Source organism: Phoenix dactylifera, chromosome 17, assembly GCF_009389715.1.
Source record: "Phoenix dactylifera cultivar Barhee BC4 chromosome 17, palm_55x_up_171113_PBpolish2nd_filt_p, whole genome shotgun sequence".
Taxonomy (NCBI): Eukaryota; Viridiplantae; Streptophyta; class Magnoliopsida; order Arecales; family Arecaceae; genus Phoenix; species Phoenix dactylifera.
This window is the reverse complement of record NC_052408.1, coordinates 4,103,393-4,115,538: the sequence shown is the minus strand read 5'-3', so window position 1 is coordinate 4,115,538 and position 12,146 is coordinate 4,103,393. Positions and strand designations below refer to the sequence as shown.

Here is a 12,146-nt window from a genome sequence, read left to right as displayed (position 1 = left end):
GTTTGAGCCGAACTTGTGTTGATCTTCCCCTGTAATTTCACGAGATCACCTTTTGAGAATCTCCCTCAAAGCTTGAAATTGGAAAACCTCAGCCTGCAATAAAGCCTTTTGATAGTCCCGAATAATATACCCAACTGCTGCTGAATCGGATGCTACAGAGCCATCTGTTGGGGGAAAACCCAAGTCGCCCGACCAGGAAGCGCCGACCAGAAGGCGCCCGACCAGGAAGCGCCGACCAGAAGGCGCCCGACCAGGGAGCGCCGACCAGAACGCGCCCGACCAGGGAGCGCCGACCAGAACGCACCAACCTCGCGACGCTCGAGTTGAAGGCGCCCAACTGGGCAACCGGCTCGGCTCGGTGCCGAGCCCCAAAATGTCTTGTCCAAATATTTGACCCCGGCCTGTTCCTTGAGAGAACCTGACCCTAGATATCCAACGCCACCGTACTTTGCGCTACCGTCATCAAGCCATTAATGCGCGTGGCCTCTGCAGGCCTCCAGTGCACTCAACCATTAATGAACACGGCTCAAGATGATCTCCGGATCACTCGACCATCAAAGCGTATGGCCTTCCCTGATCACCGGCTCACTCAACAATTAATGCACTTGTTATCTACGGACCCCAGGCCCTCTACAGCGGGCGGTTGAACCACTCCCCCAGGTCCGATCAACCACGACAATTCGCTGACTCCGGTCTGATCCGGTCTCATCCCCCATGACGCCATTAATGAACGTGATCGCGTTCAATTATCACAAAGAGGACAATCTGCCCTGTCACATCGCAGGTAACTCCATTCCCTCTATAAAAGGGGAATCCCTCCACCTGAGGGAAGAAAAAAAGAAAAAAAAAAGAACCCTGACTTCTGATTGCTATCTCCACTCTCATATTGGCCCCCTCTGACTTAAGCATCGGAGGGCCGGCGCCGGAAAGCCCGGCCACCGGCTTCTTGCAGGTCCTTCGGAGGACACCACCAGCCGATGTACCGCCACCCACCGTTCCAGCAGCGGAGCTCCTCCCCCCTCAGCCGACGGTCGCCCCCGGGTCCAATTTCCAGCAACACCATCAAAGTTAGACTTTGAGAACACCCGAGGGTGGGTGTAACCAAAAAAACAAGCAATCCATAAGAAGAGGGAGAAGATCTCCTTAGGTTAGTTCCCTCAGTTCCTTGGAGAATTTAAATTTAAATAGTGATACCAGGAACGGAGATCAGCGTAGAAGTAGCTCCACGGCAGTTGGAAAGGATCTTCCTTCACGTTGTGGAGCCCATGGACAACCCCACTGTCATATGCTCTTAATCCTCTGGCTGAGTTCGGGTAACATCACAAAACTGTGAATCCTCACCAACAACTGGATGCCCTTTTTTTTTTTCTTTCTTTTTTTTTTGGGTACAACGATGACTCACACTGATCTTGCTCGAGCACGGCAAATAAAGTTAGAAAAAACAAAGTCGACAAAGAGAAAAAGAAACAAACTAGTAATTCTTCCAAAAGATTTCTCCCGAATATTATGCAGGTAAAAAGGTGAACCGAATCAATAACCCTATCTATCTTCTAATAGATATGAGCAGCCCGAAATGAGCCACATCCTCTCGATAGTCTATGTATATCCTGTAGCAGCGGTTGTCCATCGTTATTCTTGTACTGACCAATAACTCCATGCCTGGATCTATTAGTATTGATAAAATTAGAAACCTGAATACGTTGAACATCAAGATATATATTAAAGAATGTAGGCCACTTGCACAATGAAAACATTGATATCCAAGGTGAGCCATGTTTACCACGAGGTGAATAGTGCTGCGGAATAGGTTGCTTTCTTCATAACCAATTACTCCGGTGAGATGTTGTGGCTGCAAGTATTGTTGGGTTCTTTAGCCCTATATAAGTATTCAAGATCTTTCTGACGAATAATCGATATATGAATATGAATAAACATACGCCCGCACGGAGAGTGCCACTTTGGATTTCAAGTTCTATTTATCTCCAATTGCATAGCCAGATTCACAAACTTTTGATGAGGGACAACTGAAGTACTTGGAAACTGTTGCTCTTGATGGAAAGAACAAGCTGGTTTTTGTTGATGGTTGTTTACCCAAGCCAACTTAACCAACATCTTTTGTCAAACAATGGGAATGTTAATTGCAACCATATGGTCCTCTTGTGACTGCTCAATACTCTGCATTAAGACCTAGGATTTTGGGTACATACTATATACACGTACTGTATTAAATGAGTGAAATGGGATTTTAGGTCTATGAAATTATATCTCTAGTTGGAAACTAATTAGTTAGCATAGAGAATTTTATTTTGTAATGATTAAAGATACGGATATTTTAGGAAAACTAATGCCCTTATCTTCCTAACATCTCTTTTTGTATATATAAGAAACCAAAACCTTGCCGATGAGTTCTTTGATTAACATAATTTCATGATCTCATCTCTTTCCAAATCTCAGCCTTTAAAACCAATTCATTTTGTTGATTAACATTTTTTTCTATATATACATTTTTCACGTGCCTGTAGATATGGATGCACATGTATAACTATTGGTGCCTCAAAAGAAAAAAAATCAGAAAATTTATTAGCTAGTAGTGCTTAATTACATATACTGCATCAAATTAGGTCACTTCAATAGGCATCCGGACATCAAATGGAATGTTAAAGAGAGGGATTGCCAATGGTTTTCCCATAACTTTAGACCTGAGTTTCAAACCAATGCTGCTTATTTTGTAATCCAAAATCTAGTATTCCAAAATATTAAGTCTATACTTAATGAATTTGGGCTTCAGCCTATTTCAGCTCTAAAAAAAATTAAGGCTAATCTTACTGCCTCGGGTGGCAGAATTGTTTGGCAATTGATGGTCAGCATGACCTTTTTTTTTTATTTTTCCATCTCTAGGCATCAAGAATGAAAGATACTATGATTTGAAGCTAATTTATACATGTGTTTTATCACCACTCAATTCACTGAAAACTCAAAAAGATGCCTGCGTGGAAAAAATTTTATTACATGTTTCCCAGAAATAAGAAGAAGACGTGTTAGCATCACCATGCTAAGCTATATGACAAATGAATCAAAGGTACATAGATAAGACATCATTGCAAGCATGCATGTAAAATAATTTTTTTAGTGTAGATTAGCAGTGTCTTAGACATCCAGTAATGCATTTCTTTTATTGATTACAAAGCAAGATTTAGAATTTCTAATGGAAGAGAATAATCATGGAGAATACACTTAAGAGAAGACAGCAAGCATTTGAGGGACTGGAACCAGTGTTTGGTGGCGCTGGGAAGTCATCTGGCATAGGCATTTCACAGATTTCTCCATTAAAATAGACTTTTCAAGGGGAAGGCGCAGCCGTTCCTCAATGTGAATGATTCAGGATCCTTGCGCAGAACCATCTCCGTCATGACTCAGCCTGGTTCCTGTCTGCAGAAGCTCTTTGTTGTAGTACTTTATACCCCAAAAGTTGGCTGTCTCATCTGCATTGTTTAAGCTCATGTTAGTTTCTTTTTCTTTTTTGGTAGCAAATCATTTTTCTTACCCTTGAAGGTAGAAACTTAATGATTATAATCAAATAGCTTTCTCATCTATGATGTAGCACAGTTACGAAGGTTGAAGCCTTAGGAGCACTGTGCTTGATAGAAATGGCAATATCTAACCACAAACTCAGGCAAGCATCTCTGTAGGTCGGAATACAGAAAGTTCTCCAAATGCGGGGTGCAACTACTGGGCTATAACTCAGCTTTTGCTACAGAATGGCAGTGTCATGTGACATTAATTGCTAGAATCAGAAGCAAAATGCAAGAGAACAGTAAAGCCAGGATCACAAAATTATAGAACAAATGTACAGACCTAGAAGAATTTGCTGCGACTGCACAACAAATTGAAGAATCCAAAATGCCCAAGTATTTTGTGACTGTTAAAGAGTATTTCACGTTGGGAACTAACATTGAGCAGAGTTCAATTTGTTGGTGATGTATTTATTTATATATCTTTTCTACTCTCTTTAAATTTGCAGAGAAGACAACCAATTTTCTGATGAAAACAAAAGAGATAAAGACTAAACAATTACAAAGTGGTCACATGATCTTGGTCCTTCAAGGAATTAAACATAAGCACATTTTTAGAATTAAAGATCTTGCTCTTTCTGAGAGTGAGGCACCAGCATGATCAGAAATTTCCATGTAGTCTTAAATTTTCCTCCCACATAGCTAGTTGCAAAGAATGAACGAGAGAAATGTAAAAAGAGTACCCACGTTTCCTGCAGTAGACAGTCTGTTGGAGTTGAAGCTGTTGTAAGAGTACGCTGACCAAAGGTAGGCGCTGAATCACATAGTTCCAGTCAGAAAAATTGTAAGCAAAGCGGTCATTTGACACTATTACTTCTACTTTCTAGTGATCTCTATGATTAGATTTCACATGCCAATGAACTCGGACTGGCCACGAGTGGTCAGTGCAGCCGACCAAGTTAAAACGGCTCGGGTCATCTCCTGGCAATCACTTCATCTCACTGTTTCTGCACCAGAGTTTAGAGTAAGAAATTATCAACTAACTGGAGCCAAAGTTAGTAGAATGATCTCTAAAGATGCGCAACCATGCACCTTAGCATGAACGAGCTAGTTTGCAATGTTTTCTGAAGAACAACGTTCCATGCTCAAGGGATAGCATGATTCTAACAAGTTCTTCACTCTTTGCCTCCCATGATTAGATTGATTGATTGCAACAACCATAATGAGATCCATAATTAAAGAATGACGTAGCACTCGAAAAAATACACAACCTGCACATAGTGGTCTTTTGTTGCCTGTGGCCTGGCAACCGCAGCTGCAGACTGAGCATGGTGTGATTTTAGAGTTGTAGAATGTTGATAGCAATATGCAACAAGCCAATGCCTTGTCACCACAAATCTAGAGTAGGTGCATGCTGATTATCATGTTCCTGCCAACCACTTAAGAATATTTTCCTTAGTCCTTCAAGAGGGTTATGACTTGTTCACAACAAACTAATGAGATCAAAGGCAGTCAGAAACTATATGTGAATTGTGGACAATCATCTGTCTAGAAGTCTTACTGAAAACCTGCTCCTCTCTTCTCCCTCACCCAACTGAGACACTGTAGGAGTGTCATCCTCCAATAGACCACGAGTGTAGCCCAGGCCTGGTGTGAGGAGTTTGAGGTTCTGGGGCTTCTGTCAAGGCTACCTACAATGAGGTCAAAAGATGAGAAGGAAGTAGGCTGGTCAATGGCCCAAGCAGACAGAAGCTTCGATTTTAAGGCACCGCCTCCGTCGTGAGATCGGTGATGACTGGATCTCTCTTGCAAGAATGAAGGATGCAGAATTTGAATTTGAAGATGTTGCCTTGATGTGTGGCAAGAGATCCAAGCATGGACCAAATAACCTCTTCCAGGGCCAATGTCCATCCTAGACTTCAGCCAGGCTTCTCAACATGGAAGTACAGGTAGTAGTTTGGGATAGTTACCCTTGCCTGTAAAGAGATTACCAAGGCATTGCTACAAGAGATGTTCTTGGTTTGTAACCATTAGCATTTGCATCGCTGCAGGTGTGATAAAAATTTGTCTTAACCAAAGTTCGGGGTTTGAGGAGGGCTACCATTATTGTGCAGCCCACAACCTATATAGTCTTTTCTTAAAAAAAAAAAAAAAGATGAGAAATGATGAGTTCAGATGGATGTTAAGTGTATTCATAGACAAACTTGGACACATGCAATGGAGGAGATGAGGTGGTGTACCTATTAGTTGAGCTTCTTTATGGAATAGTAGATGAGGCAAGATTCTTGTAAGAAAGCTGTGGTGAAGGATTGCTTTGTCATGTGAAAAATTAAGTGAAAATTATTCTAAAAGAACTTATCATCCCTTACTTCTTTCATATCAGATGAAAGAACTCAACCATCTTATAATTTATTTCAATCAAGCTACAGCATAGCAATCTCAGATCACCATTTCATAAGAAGTTAATGCTGCCTCAGCGTTTGAGAGGTCCTTTGAGAGGGGGAAAAACCAAAAGTTATCTCCTTCAATTATATACGTACTGCTCTGTCTTATGAAAACATACTAGATCTAGAAGTACACACTTTCTTTAATCATTCTAGTGAATGATTCTCTGACTAATGCAATTTCACATGAAATTCTACCAAGGATTATAATCAAGCAGCTTATGACAGGCATATAAAATCAGTCAACTATGTGAATTATTTTAATATAGAGGGAAATAGAATCAGATTGCATTACCTGAATTATTGTCCTCAAGCTTGATGACTCGTCCAGGCATTTACTTAACATAGGTCATCAAGCTCGGTCTCATTCCCTGATGACTTTGACAGCTTTGTTAATCCCTCCAATACCCCATATATCTTCCTAGTTTGCGAATGCCTTGTATCTGATGAAAAGAACTCAACCACCTCAGAGTCAACTTCAATCAAGCTACAGCCGGGAAACTTCCCCATAGTCCTTTCTTTCATCATCAACTTCAGTTTAGCAAAATCTTCCCTTCTCCGATTAGCTCCATAAATGTTAGAGAGCACCACATAATTAGCTGCATCCTCTGGCACAAGCCTTACAAGCTGATTCATGGTAAGCTCAGCCAATCCAACATTTCTGTGAACCTGACATGCTCCAAGCAAAGCACTCCATATTACACAATCAGGTTCAATTGGCATCTTCCTTACAAAATTCAATGCCTCATCAAGCAAGCCAGCTCGGCCAAGGAGGTCTACCATACATCCATAATGCTCTAACCAAGGAACAATTGCACAGTCCTTTGTCATCGATCTGAAGTACATGAACCCCTCTTTAACCAGACCCATGTGCACGCAAGCAGATAGCACTCCAACAAGTGTGATACCATCGGGTTTTTCTCCCGTGTCCTTCATCCGATCGAAAAGCTCCAATGCCTCCATGCTATGTCCATGCATCGCGAGCCCTCCAATCATCGAATTCCAAGTGATGAGATCCCTTGTTTCCATGCCATCAAACACAGAGACTGCATCCTCTATGCAGCCACATTTTGCATACATGTCAATAAGTCCATTTCCAACATATACATTTCCTTTGAATCCATTGCCTTCGGCGTAGACATGAATCCATCTTCCCCAGTTGAGAGCCCCTAGCCTCGAGCAGGCAGACAATACCATCACAAGAGTTGCATCATTTGGCTTGACATCAGACAATCCCAGCATCCGAGTTAAGGCATCCAAGACCTCGTAGTACCGGCCATGACGAGCAAACCCTCCAATCAGTGCATTCCAAGAGAACACATTTCTTTCCGGCATCTCCTCGAACAACCGCTCGCAAGCCTCAAGATCTCCACCATTCGCATAACCAAGCAAGATGGTGTTCCAACATATGATGTCCTTGTCCGGCATTCTCACAAAGAGTTCCTGCGCCGCAGCCATGTCTCCATGCCTGGTGTACCCACAGACCATGGTGTTCCATAGGATGACATCACGCTCAACCGCCTGATCAAAGAGCTCTCTTGCCGACTTCACATCCCCTGCCGAGAGAAACGCAGCGACGACAGCAGTCCAAGCAACCACATTTTTCACAGGCATTTGGGAGAACACCCTGTGGGCAGCCCCGACCACACCCCGATCCGAGTACATATCGATCAATGCCGGGCCAACGAACGCATTGGTCTCAAACCCGGTTTTGATTGCAACGCAGTGCACCTGCTCGCCCACCGTCAGGGAGGGGATGCCGGCGCAGGACTTGATGACGAGAGGCAAGGTGTAGCGACTCGGCCGCGCGCCGCTCCGGTTCATGAGGCTGAACAGATGGAGCGTTTGCTCGTGGAGCCCGGCCTCGGTGTAGCCTTTGAGCATGAGGTTCCAAAGAACGGTGTTGGGGAGGAGAACTCGGTCGAACCATCGGCGGGCGAGCTCCGGATTTCCCACTTGGAAGGAGGAGGAGACGACCGTGGGGGCGAGGAATGGGTCGTGATGGAGACCGTTGGCGATGATCTGGGCCTGGATTTGGTGGATCCATTGGAGATTCTTACATGACTTCAAGAGAGAGATGAGCCTGTCCTCTATCAGTCTTGCCGGTAGCTTCCCTATTTTTGGCGGTGATTTTTTTTTTTGTACTTTTTTTAAAGGGAAGTGGGGATGAAAAGTTCAGATGGATGGCAGGTGTATTTATCAGCAAAGCTGGACGCAGATAACGAATTAGGTGGTGTTTTTATCAGCTGCCAATCATTATAAAATAGTAGTTAAATCAAAACTTTTGCACAGAAGCTTATCGTATGAAAAAATGAGTGGAATTGGTGTTTAATAAAAAAACTATTTTTGGTTCGTGAAAAAAAAAACATTAAAATATCTGTTTCTACAAAATTGATGTCTAAATAAATGATACTTAATAAAATAATTTTTATATATTTAGTTGATCATAAAAAAATAGTATATTTCAGTGGCTTATACTAGTTAAATATCTATTTTTTGGAAGAGTTATATAAAATACTTGTTATGCCCATAAGAAAAAAAAAAACTATCTTATTCTATCTAAAAGCTTAAGGATGCTTTTAAACTGAGAAAGTCACTTTTCCATATTCTACGTAAATTTTTCTTTTCCATAAAATATAGAAATCTTATTTTCTTGGAAAAACTACTTCTCTATCTCTTCTTTTTAAAAACTTCAATCAAATATAAAGTATTTCTCTATTTTTTTATTGATCATATTATTTTCCTTCTCCTTTCATGAACTAAATGAGTTCTAAAAGGGAAAATTAAAAAAAAAAATCGTGGAGTTATTATGAAAAAAAGAGCTAGCATTGAACATAAAGAGAAGATAAAATAGAAAAAAAATAAATAAACTATTAAGCCAAATTTTAAACACACCACTTCTGATGGAGAAGTACTGTTAAAGGATAGGATAGAGAAATGAATCAAGATTAATTAATCCTATAAGATGACATAGGAAATTATTGCTGAATCTAGACACAAAGGCAGGCTCCACAGCTGCATTGGTTATGGACCAATAAAATCTTAAATTTTGTATAAATAAAAGCTAGTAATAACAAATAAAATTTGTTAGGCATTTCCTCGAAGAGGAAATATAAGTCTTATGTCACGCCCCGGATCCGGCTCCGTGACACGGCCGTGCTATTGCCGACTACTGCCCACAATAGCACGCAGCCTCGTACATGGTCAACAGGTAGTCAAAAGCAGTGTAACTTGTATATATCAAAAGAAGGTATTACAACCCACTGGTTCATATAAAGTACAGAGCTTCTACATAGTTTATATACACAAAAGTTTATTTATATCATCCCCAAAAATAAAGAAGCCCTGTTGCAAAAGAAAAATGCTTCTGGCAGCTGTCACTGGTGGTGATCTAAAAAAAAACGTAAATGAACAGGCATGAGCTACACGGCTCAGTAAGTAATCCTGCATAATCTTGTCGAATCAACTAAAAATGCTAACCATGCTTATCAGAGTTTGAGAAGCTGACATGTATGCTACTAAATCAATCGTCATAATAAAATATCCATGCTGAGTAAATAAAACAGTATCCTACAATGTCAAGAAATCATGTAATATGCACATGTAGGAAAAATCGTGCCACCGGCATGCCGTGGTCATGCTCTCAAATGCTACTGCGAAGTCATTCTTGGCCACTGGCGGGACCGGCTCAGTTATTAGGCGGCCACTGGCGGGGCTGGCTCAGTCATTCTCGGCCACTGGCAAGGCCGGCTCAGTTACATTGGGTCAGTAGCTCTTAAGAGTTCTTAAATAATGCTTTGTATAGGTAGTACCTCATAGATGCTACGGCGAATTCATTATTGGTCACTGGCGGGGCCTGCTCAGTTATTAGTCGGCCACTGGCGGGGCTGGCTCAGTCATTATCGGCCACTGGCAAGGCCGGCTCAGTTGCATTCGGCCCGTAGCATTAGGAGTTCTTAGGTACCCTCTTACAAGCAATATGCAGCTAGAGCAAATCATTATCATTCTTTACACTCATGCTAATAAAAATCATAATATGGAATTCAATTCATTTTGCATGTATCACAAGAGCTATGAAAACATAATATGTGCACAACTGTGAATTATGTGACTGACATGTATCACTCATGTTCATATTTCATAACTCATATCTTAGCATGTAATGTAATCCCAGTATTTTGTAGGCATAACGGAATATAAAGCATATATCATCATATCTTGTGTAACTAGAGCATGTCAAATACACGTATCGTTCTTAGCCTACAGTACATGCATAACATGTTAAATTTCATGTATGATCCATAAAAGATTAGGACAGGCTACTTACATACATGATTCACAACAAGATTAAAACAAGTTACTTACAGTAATTTGCCTTTCTCCTAGGTCTCCTGCGTCCTGGTGACGAGTCCTAAGTCACCTACAATCATGTCATAATAACAATATGTTATTTCCTTTTCTACCTGAAATTTAGCCCAAGCCTAATTCCTCTGTATTTGGGGTCTTGGCTGGGCTCATAAGTCTTAATTGGCCTTCCGATTGGCCACTAAGCTTAATTCCCAGCTTAATTGGGTTTAATTTCGGGTTTAGGGTCACTGGCCTGAGTCAGGGTCAATCCGGGATCAATTTGGCCCCCAAATTAATTACATTGGCTTGAATTGGGCTTTAATTGGGCCGATTTCCATTAGTTTGGTCTGTTAGGACTAATTCCAGCCGAATTGGGTTTGGGCCTCATTCCATTTGGGCTTAATTTTGGTTAAATTTATAGTCTGGCTTGTCCAGACTTAGCCCAATTTGATTGGGCTCGGGTTTAGTCAAATTTGGCTAAACCCTTTCCCTTTTTCTTTTTCTTTTTCTTTTTCTTTTTCTTTTTTTTTTCCTCTTTGGAATTAACGGGTTGCGGGTTCGGATTCGGATCCGACCTGCGAACCCGTTATCAGGGTTTTTCTCCCCCCTTCCAGAGGCTTCCGCCTCTTCATCTCCCGCTCTCCTCTCTTTTCTCCTTCGTCTCCACCGAACCCATGCCTCCGGCCGGCCCTCCGGCTCCCCTTCTTCTCCTCCGGCCGGATCTACGGCCTCCTCCCTCTCTCGGTCACTCCCTCTTCTTTTCTCTCTTCCACTCTTTTCCTTTCCTTTTCTCTCTTTCTCCTCGTTTCCGACCGAAAGCCCTAGCCCTTTCGGCCTTTCGTCCCCACCGAACCCTCCGTCTCCTCCCTTTCTTCTCTCGCAGGCGACCGGGGAGACGAGGCTCCCCTCCGATCCACCGACCGAGGCGGAGCTTCCCCCCGGAGCACCGGCGGAAGAAAGGCCGGCCCCCCCTTCCTCTTCTCCGAAGCGATGCCGGAGAAGAGGAGTGCCGGGAAGTTGGGTCGCGGCTGGATCTCCTCTGGGAGATCTCCCCCTGCTCCGACCACGGTGAGGTAAGGCCGGGGTCCAAGAATGAAGCTTCTTCGGTCCGGTGAGTTCATTCTAATTTTTCCTCCCTCTCTCTCTCTCTTTTTTTTTTTTTCCTTGGTTCTTCCTTCCGGCACCACCACCCCTTGCCGGAGAAGAGGTGGTGGTCCGGCCGGGGCTGGCGGCCCTGTGGCCGCCTCTGTTGTCGTCCCGGCCAGATCTGGCGGCCCGGGTTGCCCCCCGAACCCCAAGGTACCCGCGGCCGAGGCCGCGGTGTCCGGTTCGTCAACAGGCCGAGCCCGGTTGGGTTCGGTCCGGATGGTCGCGGCCTGTGAGTCCGACCCGACCCGGGCTTGTGGGTTTTTTTTTTTTTTTTCTCCCTCTCCTGTGCCGGCCTCCTCCCCTCTATTTCACTATTGACACAGAGGGGAAGAGCACCCCACAGAGGGGTTTCCTTACTTCTGTTAAACCCTAACCTAAAAAAAAACTCCTTACCTTGGCCGGTTGTAGTCGGCAGTGCTTCCTCCCTAGTAGTCCTTCCTTTCCCAGAGCTTCAGGGCTCCTTGGCCTTAGGCTCCAGGGCTTCGGCTCTCTCTCTCGTTCAAAGTTTAGGGAGTCTGTGACTTGGGGTTGCCGGCAGAGGCTTAAATAATTGTTTAGAGAATGAAACCCCCCTCTGAGAGGTCCCATCCTCTCCTTTCCTCCATACTCCGGGACTGGCCGCCGCCCCCCTGTCTCCGGCGCGCCGGCATCGGCTGCCAGCAAGGGGTGAGGTAACCCTTCCCTGTCGGTCTTA

At 43.3% G+C, this 12,146-nt stretch overlaps 1 protein-coding gene and 1 long non-coding RNA gene across 10 annotated transcripts; both read right to left on the bottom strand.

The window, feature by feature from the left end:
- Positions 1–3,098: 3,098 nt before the first annotated feature.
- On the bottom strand, positions 3,099–8,238 carry LOC103696864 (pentatricopeptide repeat-containing protein At3g29230). Of its 9 annotated transcripts, none has more exons than XR_003383394.2 (4): positions 6,252–8,238; positions 4,605–5,488; positions 4,260–4,519; positions 3,099–3,482 (listed from the first exon to the last, which is right to left on the bottom strand). XR_003383394.2 is itself a non-coding variant. In XM_017840535.3 (2 exons), the coding sequence occupies exon 1, from the start codon at positions 7,838–7,840 to the stop codon at positions 6,296–6,298; it is 1,545 nt and encodes a 514-aa protein (XP_017696024.1). In that variant the 5' UTR covers positions 7,841–8,237; the 3' UTR covers positions 3,099–3,482; positions 6,252–6,295. The 9 variants fall into 9 exon arrangements, 1 of the variants encoding a protein (XP_017696024.1); XR_005506633.1 differs by having other exon boundaries at positions 4,784–5,488; XR_005506634.1 differs by having other exon boundaries at positions 4,260–4,951; positions 5,074–5,488.
- Positions 8,239–9,168: 930 nt separating this feature from the next.
- Positions 9,169–9,813, bottom strand: LOC120104168. The gene is made up of 2 exons (XR_005506630.1): positions 9,769–9,813; positions 9,169–9,347 (listed from the first exon to the last, which is right to left on the bottom strand). It is a non-coding gene; the product is annotated as an uncharacterized LOC120104168 (long non-coding RNA).
- Between the last annotated feature and the right edge of the window lie 2,333 nt (positions 9,814–12,146).

Excerpts from the sequence above, each read along its gene's own strand:
- LOC103696864 (XM_017840535.3), bottom strand. The coding sequence starts at position 7,840 with ATGCTCAAAGGCTACACCGAGGCCGGGCTCCACGAGCAAACGCTCCAT.